Genomic DNA, 21,023 nt, shown 5'->3' with positions numbered 1-21,023 from the left:
TACACATTCAGATATGGCAACTTCCTTGAATGGTTCAATGCAATTCTTTAAGTTGTATGGCCGCTGGCATGTGCATTCCCTGTACTGTGCACAACATTCTAGATGCAATGATTTATGTTGTTTCTTCCACTTGAAAAACATGTTGCAGATTTAGAACTGGCTGCACTGGAGGATCTGCATTCCAAGGATCTTTGTTAGTTCTTTGATGTGGAATGTTTAGGTTTTGATCATGCTGTTATGGCTGAACCAGCCAAAAATCAGCAATAAGGACCTTCCTTTTCTACAGTGCCACAAAAACTAAAGAAATTTTTTCCCAATATTATGTGATCTGTATCATTTTGTTCTTTTGTGGGGTGGGATGATGTAATTAGTATAGAATGGACTTGCATTGTTTTGATTAGATTGTGGGGCCAACTATTATATTAGTTTGTTTGTTATGTTTGGGTTAGTTGTGTTTTGTTGCAGCAGTTCTCAAAGGGTTTGTTCTAATGATCTAATCAATAGTCATTGGCTTCCTTTATGTTGAATAATTGTAGATAGGAAAGGTGTTTGATCTTAGCTGGGGTATCCTTGATCTACATGTGTGTAAGCAAACTCAAATTGAATAAAGCTTCTAGCATGTTTTATTGTTTTACTCTATCTAGTAAGCACTATTAGTTTCTATTATTGTATGCAATTGATATTTTAAACCAGATAATAGTAAATACCTCCCAGAAATATATGCCTTGTGGCACCTGAGTTGATGTACTGGATTTGTTTCATTCTTGGTTACAATGTGGGACTGGGCTAGCACTTGGATGATTGCATCATCACTTTCAAAGTATCTGACATCATTGGTCTTGACATCACCATCATACTTCTTGACAACATTGCTTTGATGTCGCCAATTCTTTTATCTTTTGTGCCCTTCAATTATTTTTCTGTGTGAGGCTGTTATACCAACAGTGTTTGGTGTCATGGGATTTCTACAGTTGGGATAGGTTACTGTTGGCTGCAAATTGTTGCTTTGCCTAAAAAATCTTTGTGTTGCTAGAACTTTTTCTGTTGCTGGAATATCTTCTCCCCTTTTTCTAGAACAAAGAACATTTTCTTCCTTTTTGTCATCACCCATGTGCTGTAGTTCTTGTTGAAACCAGCCAACAGGCACTTGATAGGTACCTTGGCAATTGCGGACACTCATATAGGTGAAAAACACTTTGGACAATGAAGTAGAGCATGGAATATGATCATCACCAACTGATTTTCTTCAACTTGAACCTTGATTCTGACTTTCTCCAACTCAAGCAGTTATTTTTTGATTCTGTGGGTTGCACCAGAAAATGTTCACCTTTTTTTTTCATCTCATATTTTGAGCGTGGGTTGGTTCTCTATGAGACATAACACCTGGGTTTTGTTGTTTACTGCATATATTATCTTCTACCTTTTCTAAGACTCATGAGCATCCTACATTTTTTGAATGTGCATAAGCATCTCATCTTCCACTAATAAAGTAATGAGCATGAGGATCTTTTAATTGTGTTTGATCCATTGGTCTTCATCTGCATAGCTTAGGTTTTCTGGTTTTTCACCTTGATTGTGTTCCTGACTTTCTGAAACATTAGTGTTGTCATCTCTGTTTCAATGTTGGGTAGTCTGACATGTTTAATAGTTGTCTATCTGTGAACATTAATTTGGCCTTGACCATGTTTCCTGCCCTCTTTGATCTTACTATAATTTGACCTCTGAACATTTTTCAAATATGGAAAGCACTTTGATTTCGAAGGACAGGAAGGGTGGTAAAAGACAATTGTTTATTGGAAGATTATGAATGTACTCATCATTCAATTTGGTCCAATGGATCTTCCATTAAAAGTGTCTTGTTAGTGGAACACTTGGTATGAATATCTTTATCTGTGAAAAAACCATATGTTGTTTTTTTCACATCCCCAATGGCTTGCTTAAAAAGAAAAGTATTTTTCTTTTTACTTTATGGTGCATCACCTTATGGTGTTCTCTCTGACTGCTTGATGCCTTGCACAGTTGAACCACTTGCTTGAGCTCTGAATCATTCAATTATAAGGAGCTTGTTGGCACTTTTTGCTCATAATTTTTATAAATCTTGACAATGGCTGTATTAAGGAACCGAGAGTTGTATGAAAGTGATGGCTGCAGGTGGTGATGCGAGCATATCCCCTTAATTATATGATGTCATTCTGTGCAGGATTTTTTCCCCTGCAATTCATACATGTCAGTGACAGAATGAAATGCAGGAAGTTTCATGTTAGCACTGGCCTAGCCAAGAAAAATAATGGCAACAGAAGGGGTCTTGCATCTCATTGGAGTTATTCCACATTTGATCTATTCAGCTGGTCAGAAGGGCTACTCACAATTCTGAGGGTTTTCAAGAAACTGGCAACCAAAGTGGTGAGGAAGAATCTCCTGCCTCCAGGTAGCTAAGAAGCCGCATCATTACTCTTCTTTATATCCTCAAATGCCAAAAGTGCATGGAGTCGTTAATGAGGAAATCGCCTTACCAGTGCTTGGTGAGGGAAATGGCCTAGGACATCAAGACCAATTTGTGCATTCAGAATCATGTCTGCTTTGCAGGAAGTAACTGAGACTTATTTGGTTGGATTACTAAAAGCTCATCAAGAGCATCTGCAAATGAAGAAAGTTATCTGGCCTTAATTTCTGTCTAAAAAATTCTTTTGGCAGCTGCCCGAACAAGGACATTTGGAGTTGCCACATTGACAATAATAGCGGCAGTTGTGTTAGGGGTAGTGAGCATTTGTGTCTGGTATTGCAGTCTAATATGGATCCTTAGCTTCCATAAAAGTGTCTGAAGTGAGTTTGCTTCATTTGTCTTAAGTTCACTCCTCAATGTTTATTCTCTTTCCACTTGCTTAATCTTCAACCGGACTACTAATTGCATTTTCATCTTTACCACTGTGTCATCTTCATCTTCAATAACCTAGGCTGAGAGGTGGCTCAGATACCACATGATGGCTGACAATGAAAGAAGAACAAAACAATACTATATTGCATAAACTATTGTGAAAATCAGAGATTCACCGGGAAATTGTGGTGTCTATTATCTGAGAAAAGAGTACAATATATAGGAATTACAAAGCACTGCAGATATTAGGGAAATCACCTACTTCTAACTACCTACAACTGTAGACATTTAAGATGTCTAACAACCTCTACCTACTAACTTGACCATTAACTATGTAGAGATATATTATTCTAACACCCTCCCTTGATGGCCAATCTATCAACAACACCAAGTTGCCCCCTGAATTTGACAAATTTATTCGGGCTCAAAGACGGTGAGAATATCTGCAATTTGATCCGCTGTCGGAACATACTGCAACTGAACTGATCCGTCTTCTACTAGCTTGCAGATGTAGTGACAATGAAGCTTGACATGCTTGGTGCGTTCATGGAAGATTGGATTTTTGGCCAATTTGAGCACCCCTTGATTATCATTGTACAAGGGAGAAGGTCCTGCTTGTGACATGTGCATGTTAGAAAGCATCCTGCGGAGCCAAACTGCCTCACATGCTGCCTTAACTGTTCCTCGATGCTCTGCTTCAGTCGAGGAAAGAGCTACTGCTTGTTGCTTGTTGCTGGTCCATGTTACAACACCTATACCCAAACTGAATACATACCCAGAAGTGGATTTGCAGTCATCCACGAAACCTGCCCAATTTGAGTCCGTATAACCAATCAGCTTTGGATCTTTGCATCTGCCATACAGAATGCCAAAATCTAAAGTGGCCTTCACATATGTCAGCACTCGCTTCGCTGCAACCCAATGATCAACTTTTGGAGCTGTCATGAAGTGAGAAATGTATCTCACTGCAAAACTGAGATCAAGTCTAGTGTTAGTGAGTTAGATGAGGCTGCCCACTAGTTGCTTGAATGTCGTTTCATCGATCGGAGGTGAATCAAAGTTGGCTGACAACTTCAACCCCTTCTCCATAGGTGTGGGGGCAGGTTTGCAATCCTGCATCCGAAATTTCTCAAGCAGACTTCGAGCATATCTAGACTGAGAGATAAAAATGGTATCAGTTGTTTGCCAAACCTCAATACCCAAACAGTAATGGAGAAGCCCCAAATCTATCATGTCAAAAGCTTGACACAAATCCTCTATGATTGCGGCAATCAAATGTGCTGAATTTCCAGTAATGATCAAGTCTCAACATAGATAGCAAGAAGGCAAATATCATCACTGAAGTGTTTGACATACATATTATTGTCAGAAGGGCTGTGCTGAAAACCATGATCAACCAAGTACTGATCAATTTTGATGTACCATGCACGAAGAGCCTGTTTCAATCCATCGAGTGCTTTCAGAAGCCTACATACCTGATGCTCTTTGCCGACAACCTTGAAACTAGGAGGCTGCGTCATGTAGACTTCTGCCTGCAACTCATCGTTGAGAAAGGCACTCTTGACATCCATTTGACGAACTGTCCATCCAAACTAGGCTGCAATAGCGAGAAGAAGACGAGTTGTGCTCATCTTGGCAATAGGAGCAAAGGTCTCCTCATAATCAATGCCCTCCCGCTGTGTGAATCCCCGAGCAACTAATCTAGCCTTGTATTTATCCAAAGTACCATTTGCATAATACTTGACGACCTTATAAACGCATTTGCAGCTGATAGGTTTCTTCCCAAGAGGAAGATTAGAAAGAAGCCAAAGTGTGATTCTTCAAAAGACTATGGTATTCAGTCTCCATAGCCTTTTCCCACTCTGGAATTCCTTTAGCCTTTGAATATGTCTTAGGCTCAAAGATGTTGTGGATGTTGGCCATAAGAGCAAAATTGACTGTGTTTTGCTGCTTGCTCTTCCTGTGAGCTGATCTGCCCTCAATGAGTTCATCATCATGAAGATCTCCGATAGTCTTGGCCCACCACTTAGGCCGGTGAGTAGAAGTACCAACATCTGGAATAGGAGAAACAACTTCTCCTGGGGATTTCTAGAACAAAGTCATTTGGATGTGAGTCCTGAGGAAAATCAGGTGGTGCTATATAATGATTGGTAGACTCCTCATCTTCAAAGTTAGAATGCTCTGAAGCCCTCCCATCAAGGGGAACCGAGAGGAAGACGAACAACCTCATCAGAAACCTTCATAGGCTGATCCGCAGGACTGGTAGTAGGAAGAAATGGACCAGTAGTCTCATCAATCTCAACATCACGACTGAATATGAGACGATCTGTCTCCACATCAATCAATCTGTATGCCTTGTGATTGTCGCTGTAACTTGTAAACATGAGTTGTTGGCTCTTGGATTCCAGCTTGGCACGCTTTGCTTCTAGAATCCATACATGAGTTGTAGAACCAAAGACTTTCAGATGGCCCACCTTAGGCTTATGTCCTGACTAGGCTTCTTCTGGAGTCATCTTCTTAACGACCTGTGTAGGTGACCGATTCAGGAGGTAGGCTGCAGTATAAACTGCTTCAACCCAGTATTTCTTGGGGACATTTCTATACTGCATCATAGAATGAGCCATTTCAGTAATGGTGCGATTCCTACGTTCAATGACACCATTCTGCTGAGGGGTGTATGGTGTGGTGAGTTGGCGCTTAATGCCATGTGTAGCACAAAAGGTAGAGAAGTCAGCGAAACAAAACTCCCTTCCATTATCTGACCTTAGAGTGACAATTTGAGAACCAGATTCTTTCTCAACTAAGGCCTTATACTGCTGAAATGTACTGAACACATCTAATTTATTTTTCAAAAAATACACCCACATTTTTCTACTGAAATCATCAACAAATAATAAAAAGTACTTGGACCTAGTAACAGATGGAGTGTTCACCAGTGTGAACCAATTGAAGGACCTTGGAGGCTCGCTAAGAATCACCATCCGAGAATGGTGTCCTATGCTGCTTCCCAGCTTCACAGGCTCCACAAACTCCATGATTTTGAGTTTGGATCTCAAGTAGACTAGCAACCAAACCCTCCCGAGACAGTTAAGAGAGATAGTGCACATTCAAGTGCCCATAACGTTGATGCCAAAGTTTGCTGATGGAATTATTCCTTGCTGCGAGAGCGTGCTCCTAAGAATCATTGGAATTAGCAAGTTTATATAGACCATGGTCCTCAAGTCCCATAGTGATTGGAGTATGATTCTCCCTATCAACAATGCTGCAGATGGACGAACTGAAAACAACATCCAACTAGGGAGAATGCCTCATGATCTGGCTGACGGTGAGAAGATTATGTTCCATGACTGGAACATAGTAGACATCGAGAAATATTAAATTTCTTCCTCCAGAGTGAATTTGAACACTGCCCTTACCAGCAACAATATACTCTTCTCCTTCTCCAAAGATCACTGAATCGGTGAATGGTTCATATTTGGTGACCATGAACCAATCTCGACGATGAGTAAAATGTCGAGAAGCCCCTAAATCAATATACCAGGTAGAATCTTTTTCTGGATCTGCAGTTCTTTTGGCCATAAAAGCATAGAATACAGATTCTTTTTGCTCAGAGTGCTCTATGACATTTGCCTTTTGTTGAGACCCTCTCTGCTTCTTTTGTTTAGAAGCCAATCGAACTCGACAAACAACCTTCAGGTGACCATACTTATGACAATAATTACATTGAACGTTCTTTTTTTTCTTGCTGTCTTAAGAAGAACTAGAGCCTTTCGACTGAGAAGATTGAGCCTTCCCTTTGTTCTTAGCAGGAGATTTGGCAGAGAACACTTGCTTTGTGGAGGTGGAACTGGTACTGCTCCCAAACTCTTGTCTCCAATGATCCTGTTGTAGCAGCTTGTTGCAAAGATCTTCAAATTTGAGATGAACATTGGTGGAGGTGATATTCAGCGTCTCGATGAAATGCTCATACGAACGTGGAAGACTTCAGAGTAATGACCACCATATCTTCTTCCTCCATTTTTTGACCAATAGCTTCGAGTTGATCTCAAATGTCCTTAATCTTATTGAGATGTTCCTGTAAGGACATACGTTCATCCATCATAATGGAGAACAACTGGTTCTTCGGAAAGAACGCTCAGCTTTTGTCGGACGTCTCATGCAATTCCTTCAAACGCTTCCAGATCTCTGATGCTGACTTGCGAGAGGGAATTTGAGGCAACTGGTCATCTGTGACAGAGAGCTTGAGGAGCATCATTACTTCCCAATTGTGCTCATCCAATTTGTCTTGATCCTTTCCGGCTATAGCGGGACAAGGTGAGTTCCCCAAAACAACTTGATCGAGGCAACGATATTCAAAGATCTCAAGCATACGCTGCTTCTAGTTGTTGTAATTATTCCTGTTGAACTTCTGAATGCCCTCGAGCAGAATATTCATCAGAGATGCCATTAGGAAAAACTGAGGTCAAAGTTGGTTGATCGAATGATGGTACGAAAGCGATGTGTGCAAGAAAACAGAGGCAAATAGTTGGCACTGATTTCGAGGTGGAACGAAGAAAATTTTCTTGGCACGGATCCCAATGTACAGATTTTGAAGGACCCAAAAAATTCTCTGTTTCCAAAGAAAAATCGTGGGTTGCGGGTTGCTGAGAGAAAACACAAAGTCGCGAAAATAATAGTCGTCCAGCTATGAGCACCTAGAACACACGAAAACGACTCGCGGGCTGCAGATTTGTGTCGTCGCAGACAGACTTGACAAAAAATCGTGTTGTGAAGGAAAATCGTGATTTCGCGCGGGTTGCAGATGCTTTCGTCGCACGCAGAAAACACCAGGAAAACGCCATTTGCAGAATGATGGCTGCCGAAAAGTGCAGAAACCTTCCGTTGGGCAAGAAGGAAATCACGCGTCTGAATAGGATATGGGCGGCAAAACATTTCGTCATGTGCGTGCAGAGCGGAAAATACGAAGTCACGGGCAGAAGGAAGACTAAATCCATGAAAAATGCCCACGACAACTCATAAACTGAAGCCAAGAACAATGACAGAAAAAATCTTACTTCCAGAAAAGCTTTTCAAAATTTTTTATTCAAAACATTTTGAGAAAAGTTTTTGACCAATTTTTTTTTTAATTATTCTGTCTCTGATACCATGTGAAAATCAGAGATTCACTGGTAAATTCTAGTGTCTATTATCTGAGAAAAGAGTACAATATATAGGAATTACAAAGCACTGTAGATATTAATGAAATCACCTACTGCTAACTACCTACAACTGTAGACATTTAAGATGTTTAACAACCTTTACCTACTAACTTGACTATTAACTATGAAGAGATATATTATTCTAACAACTATGATATCCCTAGAAGGACATATTTATTCCACAAAACTTGTTAAACCAATGGAATGCAAATTAACCAATACTAATATTATAATTAGATATTCTTATTGTAACTTGTTTCTCATGGTTGTTTACCACTGCAAGTACTTTACATGTTTTCTTTTACAACATAATACTAATCTGTCTTCTGAGCTATCATTTGAAGCAAATTCAAGGAGGACAACAGATGTGTTATCTTGCAAATCTATTAGTAGCCATGCTTGAGAGTGAAAAAATCATCAGAAGATAAGGGTACACAACTACAGGGAAACTGACATACTATATAGAAATCCCAGAGAGAAGACACCACATGTAGGATCAACCACCTCCACTTGAGCTCCCCGATTTACAGAAATTAACAACCTCTACTACACCTTTATTCATGACAATTGTAAACTCTTACTAGCTTATGACACTTGTGACCAGAGACTTACAACTATAAAAGGATGGAAACAGAGTACACAAAACTCAAAACAGAAGCATGGAAAGAACTAAGAACTGTGTTTTCATTACATCAAGTGTAAACAGTGTAACTGAGTAGAGTTCATAATATTACTGCTTGTTATAATATTTTGAAAGAACCATATGCTGTCCGAGATTTGTAGTGAGACAAAATGAATGCAATTAGAAATGAGAAATCTGCAAGAGCCAGTGGATGTGATAGAATTTTTGTACACTTACATCGAGAAGGAGGCTGTCTATATACAGTGGTATAAGAGTAGGAGAATCATTTTCCATCAAGAATTAAAAATTCATCAAACATGTGTGCCATTTGGTAGTGATAGATATGTGTGTTAATGTAGCATGCAGTGCCATGCTGATACCAACTTCAGTTTGGTCATTAGCACTGCTAGGAGAGTGAAGGAGAATGATAGCCTATTCTGTTGGCCAGTGTGCATTTTTTATCACATGAGTGTGTAGATCCTTGCTGGTTGACCTCCTACCAGGATCAAGATTGTCATTTTAACTCAAGATAAATGAGAAAATTCAATTATATAAATTAGTGTAATATCTGTTTTCTACCTAATCTGTTTAAGTGAAGTATGTAGTTCCCTAATATTTCAAGAGGCGGCATTCATGAGGATTTATATACCATATATCATATGCTCATTTGCTAATTTTAAGCCTTACTTTGAATTAAAAATGTTGTGTAATTTTTTTCACTCTAACAAGTTTGTACATATGCATGCATCTATTTTTTTTTCTCATGTTTCTTTTCTTCAACAAAATACAATTCTTATTTAAAATGGTTAGAAACATGCTATGCAAGTGTTCTTAATTTTTCTGGTCTTCTCCTTTGGAATTTAACTTTCTCTTCATTTGTGCGTTGTAAAAACAAAAGACACCTTTTGATCTAACTCTGTGGAGTCGTGTATGTATTTGAATTTTAGGTTGAATCAACAATGGCGATTCAGAATCTACAGCCCAAAATAAAAGCCATTCAACAGAAGTATGCTGGGAATCAGGTTTTTCCTGACACTTCTACTTTCTAACTATTTGACAATTTATACCTTAAAATACCAGCAACATGGTATGAACATACTTTGCTATTTTGTAAACAATCCACCCATTTATTTTCCATAAATAAATTATTAAAATTAAAAAATATCTTAGAACATATGTTGCAAAGTGAGTACTTGATAAGCTACATGGCAAAGTTATTTGGAGCCTGTGCATTTATTTTGTATGTTCAACTAGAACGCTTGATGCTGATTGAGTGATAAATATTTTGGATTGTGTTATCATCCTGTTTCGTTTTTTCTTCTTATAAGAAGTTGCAGCCGCTACTTTTTCTAAGTACTCCCACAGATTGTGGATGTATGAAGAAAACTAATAATAATTCAAACAAAACAACATTTGTGTTGCCTATGTGTCTCTTCCTCATTTTTACTTGAGATGGCGATTATTTACAATTTTGAATTTTGATTTGATGGTCATTTTACCATCAGACAAAGTGACTTCCTTGATGCAGGTTAATTGTATTTGAGGAAATTCCTTCTTGGATTGTGCCATTATTTTCCTGCAAAGGAGATATTTTCCAAATTTCCGATGACAGAAATTAATTATGAACTAATCTCTTTTGAAGCTTGATGCTGCCAATATTTTTAACAGATTGATGGCTTATAGTTCTATGGTTTTTCAGTGGTGAATGGAATAAACATTACTGTAATTTTGTAGTGCTTTCTGAAATGGTAAATTCAATGTATAGAAATGGAGACAAAAGACTCCATATAAAGTAATTTACAAGATGATGTTTCTAAAATAGAAACAGTCGTAAACAGAAAATTAGAAACTACCTAAATAACTAAATGACCATTAATACAATATAATAATTACTTTAATACCTTCCCTTAATGGTCATCCCATCAACTACACCAAGTTGCCCCCTAAATTTTACAAATTTGTTTGGTCTCAGAGACTTGGTGAAAATGTTTGCAGTTTGGTCCATTGTTGGAACATACTGCAAAATTACAGTTCCATCTTCAACAAGCTGTCGGATGAAGTAACAATAAAGCTCTACATGCTTGGTTCACTTGTGGAAGACTTGCCCTAGATTCTTGGCAAGTTTAGCACCCCATGATTATCACAAAACAAGGGTGAAAGACCTGCTTGAGATATTTTCATGTCAGAAAGCATCCTTGGTAACCATACTGCCTCACATGCTGCTTTAACAATTACTCGATACTCTGTTTTTGTTGAGGAAAGAGCTACCACCTGCTGCTTCTTATTGGTGCATGTGACTGCACCCGTACCAAGATTGAAGACATACCCAGAAGTAGACTTCCCGTCATCAACAAAATTTGGCCAATCTAAGTCTTTAAAACCAATCAGTCAAGGATCTTTGCTTCTGCTGTACAAAATGCTAAAGTCAGGTTACCCTTTCACATATCTCAATACACGCTTTGTTGCAACCTAATTTTCTGCTTTATTTTTTGTTATGAAACGAGATATGTAGCTCACAATGTAACTAAGATCAGCTCTAGTAGTTGTAAGATAGATGAGACTGCCAACTAGTTGCTTGAATGCTAACTCATTCACCACAGGGGAATTTGATTTGGCTGACAGTCTCAGCCCTTTCTCCATAGCTGTAGATGAGGGTTTGCAATTTGTCATCCTGAACTTATCCAACAAACTCCTAACATACTTCGATTGAGAAATGAAAATGTTGCCACCTGTTTGCCAAATCTCTACATCTAGACAAAAATGCAAAAGTCCCAAATCTGTCATATTAAATGCTTGACACAAATTCAGCTTGATTGGCTTGAGCAATTGTGGTCCACTACCAGTAATGATGATATCATCCACATAGATGACAAGAGAAATGATGTCATTACCAATACTATTGACACACAAGTTGGGATCCGAAGGACTTCGCTAAAAGTCCTGTGCAACCAAATATTGATCAATCTTGATGTACCATGTTTTGGGGACCTTCTTCAGGCCATAAAGAGCCTTCACTAGTCTGCATACTTGGTGTTCTTTTCCTGCAACCTTGAAACCTTGAGGTTGCGTCATGTAGACTTCTTCCTCCAAATCACCATTGAGGAAGGTACTCTTCTCGCCCATTTGATGGACCTTCCAGGCAGACTATGCTGCAATGGCTAGAACCAGCCGAATGGTGTTTATCTTTGCCATAGGAGCATAGGTTTCTTCATAGTCAACACCTTTTTGTCAAAAGCCTTTTGCCACCAATTGAGCTTTGTATTTATCAAGTGTTTCATCAACTTTGTACTTCACTTTATAGACCCATTTGCAACCAATGGGTTTCTTCCTTGGTGGAAGATCTAACAGAACTTAAGTGTTATTCTTTAGAAGACTGTGATGTTCAATTTCCATAGCATTTTCCCATTCAGGTTTACCTTTTGCCTTTGAATAAGTCTGGGGCTCATAAACACACCGAATTTTGGCCATAAGAGCAAAATTGACATCCAAATGAACTGGTAGTTCCAGCCTTTTATGAAACTAGAGCAAATGAACTCGTAGTTCCATCTATTGAACTGGGCATTAAGGTTTATCCTTAATGTTGTTTGGTGCTACCGCCACAACATTGGAAACAATACTCATATATTTGCCAGTCAGAGAGAGACATGAAAAGCGACGGTCTTACTGTAGACAAAACCAATTCGATGCTCTCCTTCCATAGCATGTACAGATTTGCAGAGAAGGGTCTTCATTTGAATGAATGGCTGGGAAGATTATTGAGGAAGATCTATGCCACATTGATACTGCTGAGTATCCTGTGCGTGGCATATGGGCTCAACATCTCACAGATCCTGGTTATATCAGATGAACACAACAACTAAAAATATGTGTATCAAAGAGCAAACATCAAATGAGATCTAAATCAAGTGCAAAGAATCAGATAAACAAAGAGATAGGTAATCCATGTTTGATTAATGGTCATGAATTTCATATGTAGTTATTAATTCATGCAATTACACTATGCGTTTTATTTGTGAATCAACATTGTAAGTAGGTGTCCACACACGACAAGCTGCATTTGAATATCTTGTTTCAATTTCTTCAACATACTATGAGAAACTTGCCCCTTACATGCAGGACATCTTTAGAATCGCAACAAAAGCAGTTAAAAGTGATGAAGAGCTTGTTGCTCTTTAGGCTATAGAGTTTTGAAGTACTATTTGTGATGAAGAATTCAGGAAGAATATGGAGGGGACTTTAGTGGAGATTCTGAGATTCTGCATTTCCATTCTATAAACAAGTATTTGCCTGCAGAAGTGCAACAGTCCATGAGGACGCAATGTTGACCATAGGGGCCCTTGCTCAAGCTACTGGTTCTGAATTTGCTAAGTACATGCCAGAGTTCTATAAGTCATGTTTTGCAGGTGATCTTTCGAGATAAAGAAAGGACAGACCAAGAAGCATAAGAGATTTCATTCAAGGGAGAAAGAACTCGATGCTTGTAGTCATAGGACTGAGTTGATGGCAGTAAGTATTTATCGAAGAAGAAGAACCCATACAGTTTGTTCTTGCGATCTGATTCTTCGAAGAGGAGGTCAGATGGTTGATATCAGAGGGAGTCTAACATTTCATCAGAAGCAACCTTAGACAAGGAGGTCAGAAGGTTGATATCAGGTTCATAGGGAGCCACACCATCATGAAGATATGCTTAAAACACTCTTCTCTGTGAGATAGAAGTTTGAGGAGCAAGCCCTTGTTAATACACTCTTCTCTGTGAGGGAAAAGTTTGAGGTGGAGGCCCTTGTTCCACCCTCTAGGAGTAGCCATGGTGGATGTCATTTCATGACTATATTATTAACAAGGATTCCTCCCTAGCTAAGAGGGAGTGTTGATATTGAAGTAGCCACTCTTGTGAAGTGACATATGGTGTCATTGAGGACCAACCCCTTGCAAAAGGGTGCCTCCCCCAAATATATAGAAGATGCAAACTCATTCTCTAATCCATTCAATTCATGTGAAGAGCAATTTATATATTAGCTAGACCAGATCGATCCTGTGAAGAAGGCCAATCAGATTTGTTCTTGTGAAATTTGCCTCAAGGAGTGAAGCAACATATATTGGGCCCGTATCTTGCATTATTGCTAGACATATTTGATATATAAAGAAGATATTTTATGTTGGGTTTTTCTCCCTCGAGTAGGAGGGTTTTCCCTTGGAGATCAAATTGCAGATATTCTGACCAAACCTCTTTCCAGAGTAAAGGTTGATCACTTTAGAAAAGGTTTAGGTACGATAGAAAGGTGATATGCTTTGTAATCTGTATTTGCATATCAATAAGATGTTTAATGTGTAAACTTCTTTGTCATGAAAGGGCATTTTGGATTTTATCCCCTGGGTTCATATCTAAGAGGTGACGATCTCTCAAGATAATGAACACTTGTATGTAGACATTATAAGGTGATGATCTTATAATGTCCAAACCAGTTATCATGTTGGATTTCTGGTGTGTCATGGATGTACCATGATTGTGTTGTGGTAAAACATTTGTATAAGGTGTTTTTTGCACATACCACAACTTGGATAAGATGAGAATTTAAATCCTTTTCATATGATTATCCTTAAGTATTGCGTGTTTAGGCAATATTGATATCACATGCTTAGGTGATATCCTGTCATCACAAGATTGACGTGATGGACATTTGTATCACGTGTTTAGGTGATACTTCATATCATGTGATTAGGTGATATGATTTTTTAAAATGAGAATTTAAATATTTCTCATATGATTATCCTTAAGTATTGTGTCCAGGCAACACTGATATCACATGCTTAGGTGATATCCTATCATCACAAGATTGACGTGATGGACATTTGTATCACGTGTTTAAGTGATACTTCATATCATGTGATTAGGTGATATGATTTTCTCAGAGAGTCAGATTGTGTAAAGAATACTAATCATCATTTGAATTGTGATCCTTGATATATTGTTGGCATTTATCTTACCTAGCTAAGAGGGAGTGCTAATGCATGATAGCTTTTGTAAGATAAATGATTGAATGAGAGATAAATGAAGTCTCTCATTCAATCATTTATCCTATCGATTAAACCATTAAGAAAAACTTCAAGCTATTCTATTTGATGATTATTCCTCATCGATAACCATGGCATATTGGTAATCAACGATAGTTATCTAATTAATCATCTATCCCGATCTATATCGGATTTGTTCTCAAGAAGTGATTATTATATAACTATCAGGTGGCATAGTAATACACCGATCAATGATTAATGAATGTAACCATTAGTTAAGTGATCGGTGTCGGTTAACATAGACACTGATTCACTTCAGTTACTTTGCTATACCAAACGCCGTCATTAATACCGATTGGCATATCGGTTAAACATGTTAATATGTTACGTAAGTCCCGATTAATATCGGGTTGGAAAATATGTTATGTGTTATGTGATCACCAATTAATATCGGGCTGACAAATATGTTTAACACCGGTTGATATTATATACCAAAGGGTGCGATCAAGTAGTGTCTTGATCGGTCATGTCCATAAGGCATGACCGGTCAAGGCACTGCTTGATCCTCCCCTCTCATATATATATATCATATGGCATATGAGAAAAAGAACATAGAAATAAAAAATGCTCCTCTCACCTGCCATACAAAAGAAGATAATCAGATTTATCATATAAATAGACAATACATAGATCAAGAAAATTATAACTAGAATATATCTTGCATATTGAATTGAGAATTGAACATCATTAACAAGAACTAACTTTGTTAGTAGAAATTCTTTTGATTCTTTAAAGAATTTCAATGTAATTTGTCATGTGACAAAATGTTGGTCACTTTGCAAGACATTGTAACATGAGTTTTGCAGAACAAAGAAGAAATGGAAGCGAGTTCTTGAGTGGTCCTGAAAGTTTCAAGAAAGAAGCAAAAGAAGTGTGGAAGAAGAATTATTTTGCATGCAAAAAGGCAGAACCTTTTGGATAATAGACAGTGGTTGCTCTAATCACATGATTGGTGATAAAAGAAAGTTCATCAAGCTTACAGATTGTAATGGTGGCTCAAAGTAGTTTGGAGATAAATCATTAGTCAAGATTTGTGGTAAATGTACTTTGAGCATAAATGGTCATTAAAAACACATAATGTTTGGTATGTTGAAGGATTAAAATATAATTTGTTGAGTGTTAATGGTAACTTTTAATGCTCAAGGTTGTGAGATAAGGAAAGCTAAATCAGGCAAGTTAATGCTGAAGGAAAAATAACAGAAAGCAATGTCTATGATCTCAGAGATGTAAAAGGTAAACATTGTTTGTTGGGGCAAGTTGATGCAAGGTGGTTTTGGCATAAATGGAAGCTCGGGGTTTTGGCTTCTTCTCTCTAATTGAGTTCAAGAGAAAGCATTTGCTCAGGGGGAGTATTTCCTTGTTTGATTTGATGCCCCTGGCCCTTTGTCATTGATGTCAAAGGGGGAGGAACTAGTGTAGATTTGTTGCAAATGTTTTGTTGTTGAATTTGGTTTGTTGCAGATGTTTTGTTGTTGAATTTGGTTTGTTGCAGATGTTTTGTTGTTGAAGATTATTATTCTCAGAGGTTTTAATTGTTGCTGATACTGTTGATTCAGATTTTAACTTGTGGATTTAGTTTTTCTAGTGTTGGGTTCAGCTTCACAGTTTGTTTTCAGTTTGGTTGTGTTTTCCAATTGATTTAGTTTGCACAAGTTTGATTTTTGCAGCTTAGTGTTTTTGCTATCAATCACAAAAGGGAAGATATTTAGAACACTTGTCATTGATGTCAAAATTATACAAACATTATCAAACATATTTACATTACTATGAATGGTAGGACAAACACTTACAGGGATAGGTTGGGTTGATGATGAAATTGTAGACATTATGTGAAATCCTGTTTGAATGCTCATATCTTTCTAACAACAAAGCAATAACAAGGTATCTGATTTGCAGACATAAAAAAGTGGTACGCAAAATCTCAGGAGTTTTAACATTTGTTGTAAAACCCTTGACATTGGATTAATAATATTAAACAAGAGTTTAACATGGTGATTGATCTTGCTCTTAACTTTAAAAACTGAATCACCATATCAGAACTTGTTTCTTATGTATTTATGATCAAGTAGCATCAATCTATTGGTTGGTATGGTTAAAATGGTTGCCAACCATATTTAGTTATGACCTGCAAAGTTCTTTTTGTTATTCTTCTTCAGCAATACAAAGGTGTAACTAATCACTGTGTTCCATAGATAATCAGTCCAAAATGATGTAATTTTCTCTTTGGTTGAAGAGGAGGTAGTTGTAACTAACCCTAATTAGGGTTTGTCTTGAATTATCTCAGCCATTGATTTCAAATCAATCTTGGCCCTTCATTTATAATTGGGAGCTCTATATAAAGATTGGTCTTCTCATTTGTAATGGTTAAGAGTCAGGGAATAGTTAATAAAAATAATAGATAGTTAGTAGTAGAGTAGGAGGAGAAGAAATTGTTGCGAAGGCTATGTTGGAATAAACATATGATTTTCATTGAAGATATGGTGGATTTTGTTTATTGTCTCAACATTTTGCATGGTTTCTACTTTTGAAGTTTAGATTTGTTTACATGGAGTTAATTAGTTGAATGGAAGATCTTATTGTTGATTAATGGTGAAGCCTATATGTTCATATCATTTGTGGAATTTGTTGATTGCAAATTGCAGTGCATACTTAGATTGAACTCAATTGAAAGCTTAACACCAATTGCTTTATGCTAATTGTTCATGGTGTTGATGTGCATAAGTGTTGAAAATCATGTGATGAAAATCATTCGCTTACCCTTAGGAGCGTGCACCATCTTTGTGTAGTTGTTCCTATTGAGAACACGGTTATACTGAGAGCGGTGGGGAGGGGGGGTGCGGGGGGAGGTGGGGAATTATTATAACAAATTTTTACTTTTTCAACTTAATATTATAAATATATATCTTTATCTTAAAACATATTCATTGCATATTAACATTCACATGTGATCTAATTATTATGAATACAAGTAGAACACAAGATATATATGTGGAAACCGTTACGGGAGAAAACCACGGCAAAATTGCTTCCTTATATACAAGAAACTCTTTTGCAAATTTTTAGGTATCAACCCACTAGAGGCACAAATCCCTCATTCTGTTTGTGAGACACTTTCCCATTGGAGGCACCAACTCCTCATTCTATTCCTGAGCACCAACCCCTCATTCAGTTAGAGGAACCAACCCCTTATTCAAATTTCCACATTTTAACGGATGATGGATGATCGTACTGTTCACAAGTTATGCTACAATTTGTCCTCTCCAACTTGTTCTACAAGTCTAGTATAGATCTTCAACAATGCTTTCTTCTTGAATTTGTTATAATGCTGATCACAATTTTATCACAAAGAAATCACAATCTTGCCTTCAAAATCTGCACATGGACTCTTTCTTGAGTCAATCATAACACTGATCACAAGTCTGCAATATTATAAATCTGCTATCTCCTATAATCTGAATATGAATCTTTCACAAGAAGATTACAATCACTTATGCAATCCAATTCTTATCACACCTTCAAGTCTGCTTATATGAGCCTTCACAAAACTGCAGTAATTCCTTTTTCAATTCTGCTATGACTTTATCATAAGTTACCCAAAATATGGCCACAATCTTCAATTAGAAATCTGCTATGCACCCCTTAGATTCTCTTCACTAATCTGATATAATCTTTATATAATTCACCCTCTTCTAAAATTGATGTATGTACTTGATATGTCTTCCTTTTATTCATACACCCTGTTGTGACCTTTTCACACATTGCCCCATTGCTAATAGGGACCCCCTCTTTTCCGGCTTGCTGCGTTGTTACATTAGGGCTTTTGCTGCTTAGTGGGCAGTTTTGTGTTTCCCGTGCTCAAGTCTCGGAGTTTCGATCATGCCTAGTGCCGTTTAGGGTTTTTGAAGTTATAAGATCAAGTTGCAAACGTTGATATTTTAATGATCCTAAATTTTGTCTAAGTGTTGACCTTTTGAGTGTTAACATGTTTTCAAACACGCGCATTAGTGATTTTAAAGTGCCAAGGTGTTCCCAGAACTTTTGGAGTTGTTTTCTCGCTCCTAAGGTATTGTTCAAGTTGATTTCGCACTTTATTCCGATAATTTCCTAGCGTTTGCTCAATTTTTTGGAAAATTTGCCTAAGTCCAGTCTAATTTTGAAGTTTCTAAGTAATTTTGAGTGGTTAAAATGCCAAATTCCTAAGGGAAATCCATATTCCAAGGGTTAGAAGGTCAAATTCCATGCTAGAGGTGCTTTTCCCCTCATATTCCAGACTACCCACCCTTTTGCCCCACTCAAAATCCACACTACACATGGGTTTACCCCGAAATCCATACTGGCTATTATTTTCCACCATTGTTTATCCATGCCTGGATCGATTTTCCCTTGGAAGTGCTAAAATTTGGCTAAGTGTCAGGATTTTTCCAGACTGCCATCAATTTTCCACCAGGAGTGCGGACTGGAGTGTGGACTATAGTGTGGACAATGTTGAGGATGATTCTATGCTTGGGTCCGTTTTCCACTAGGATGTTTGTGACAAGTTAATCCATATTCCAAGGGTTAGAAGGTCAAATTCCATGCTAGAGGTGCTTTTACCCTCATATTCCAGACTACCCACTCTTTTCCCTCACTCAAAATCCACACTACACATGGACTTCCCCTGAAATCCATACTGGCTATTATTTTCCACCACTGTTTATCCATGCTTGGATCGATTTTCCCCTGGAAGTGCTAAAATTTGGCTAAGTGTCAGGGTTTTTCCAGACTGCCATCGATTTTCCACCAGGAGTGCGGACTAGAGTGCAAACTATAGTGCGGACAACGTTGAGGATGATTCCATGCCTGGGTCAATTTTCCACTAGGATGTTTTGTGACAAGTTAATGCGGATTTTTGTGCAGACTCTCAGTCCATACCCAAGTCGATTTTCCACTGAGAACATTTTGATGAGTTTTGAGTCCGGATTTTCATCCAGATTGAGGTCGATTTTCCACTAGGGGGTGTTTTTTGTGAGTAAACTAAATTTGGAGTGTGGATTCCTTGTCTAGACTGCCATCGATTTTCCCCTGGAGTGTTTTGTATGCATTTTGATGAAATTTTGTATGGATTTTTGTCCAAGCTAAGATCAATTTTCCCTTGTGGGGAATTTTTGACATTTTAAATGATTTTTAAAGGGATTTTTTAATCTCAACTAAAGTCGATTTTTCTCTGGAGGCTCAATTTTGATTTAAAATTGAAATATTTAATGAGTGAGCCCCATTTTTAATTGTTTTTAAATGATGATTAATGATTATTTAAAATTTTAAAAGCAAAATTAAATAACTTGCAATAAGCATTTAATGATTCTACCCTTCTAGAACAAGTTAGTTTTTACCAAACAAGTATATAAGCAAGTGTTTTATCCCACATTGCTTGTGTGGTGAAAGTGAGAGGTAAAAGCAAGTATAAGAGAGGAGTTTCCAACAATATTTTATTATTTAAATCTGCCAGGTGTCTCCATGAAAGGTGATTTTTCTCCCTTATTGGCGAATTTTGGCAAAGTGCTGAAGTGAAGTGTTGTATTGAGGATTCTTTCCTTCTCCATTTTTTCCAGCTTGGCTATCCATTCGCTTGCTGCCATTGAAGACCATTTTCAGATTTAGCGATTTTTCCAAGTTTGACGTTTTTTCCAAGTTTGGTGATTTTTGGTGAAAGGTGGCGATTTTAGTGTCTGAGAGTTTGGCGATATTTTTCCTCCATTGCTGCTTCTTGTTCCAGACCGCTATTGTTGCTGCCATTGAAGACATTTTTAGAATTTTAAAATGGCGCCATAGTTGGAAATTTCAATTTTATTTGGCAAGTGTTTTGTGCCATTGTTTGGGGTGATTTCCTTCACACTTGGTGGCTGCCAGCATTTCCAGCTTGCTGATTTGCTTCAGATCTGAGGTTTCCTTCAGATTTAGACCTCCATTGTTGGCTGCACACTAAATTTCAGACTTTAATTTTCACTGCCCAGCCAATTCCAACTTAGGCGATTTGTATTTGGAGGTGTTTTGTGGAGTTTTAGTGCATTTTTTAGACCATTTTATCGCCGTTGCAGGTCTGAAAACTCCATTGTAGGCGGTTGTTCTTAGAAATCTTCATTTCTAGCCACCTAACCACTTTGGCGATTTTGCTTGGAGCTGATTCCTTAGTTATTTTCTATCATTTTCAGGACTTTTAACTACTTTGCAAGGTGTTGGTAAGTCTGAAGTAATTAATTTTCAGACTTGTCCTCATAAA

The 21,023-nt window shown here is 37.7% G+C and overlaps 1 protein-coding gene across 3 annotated transcripts in view; it reads left to right on the top strand.

Moving 5' to 3' along the window:
- Positions 1 to 21,023, top strand: part of LOC131029898 (inner membrane protein PPF-1, chloroplastic) — a 216,747-nt gene that overhangs the window by 53,167 nt on the left and 142,557 nt on the right. For all 3 annotated transcript variants that reach the window (XM_057960564.2, XM_057960563.2, XM_057960562.2), the window contains one exon: positions 9,643 to 9,717. In XM_057960564.2, the coding sequence (XP_057816547.1) occupies positions 9,643 to 9,717 (75 nt within the window). The remainder of the gene's footprint in view (positions 1 to 9,642; positions 9,718 to 21,023) is intronic.

Source organism: Cryptomeria japonica, chromosome 3 (assembly GCF_030272615.1).
Source record: "Cryptomeria japonica chromosome 3, Sugi_1.0, whole genome shotgun sequence".
Lineage (NCBI taxonomy): Eukaryota > Viridiplantae > Streptophyta > Pinopsida > Cupressales > Cupressaceae > Cryptomeria > Cryptomeria japonica.
This window is presented reverse-complemented; position numbering and strand designations above follow the sequence as displayed.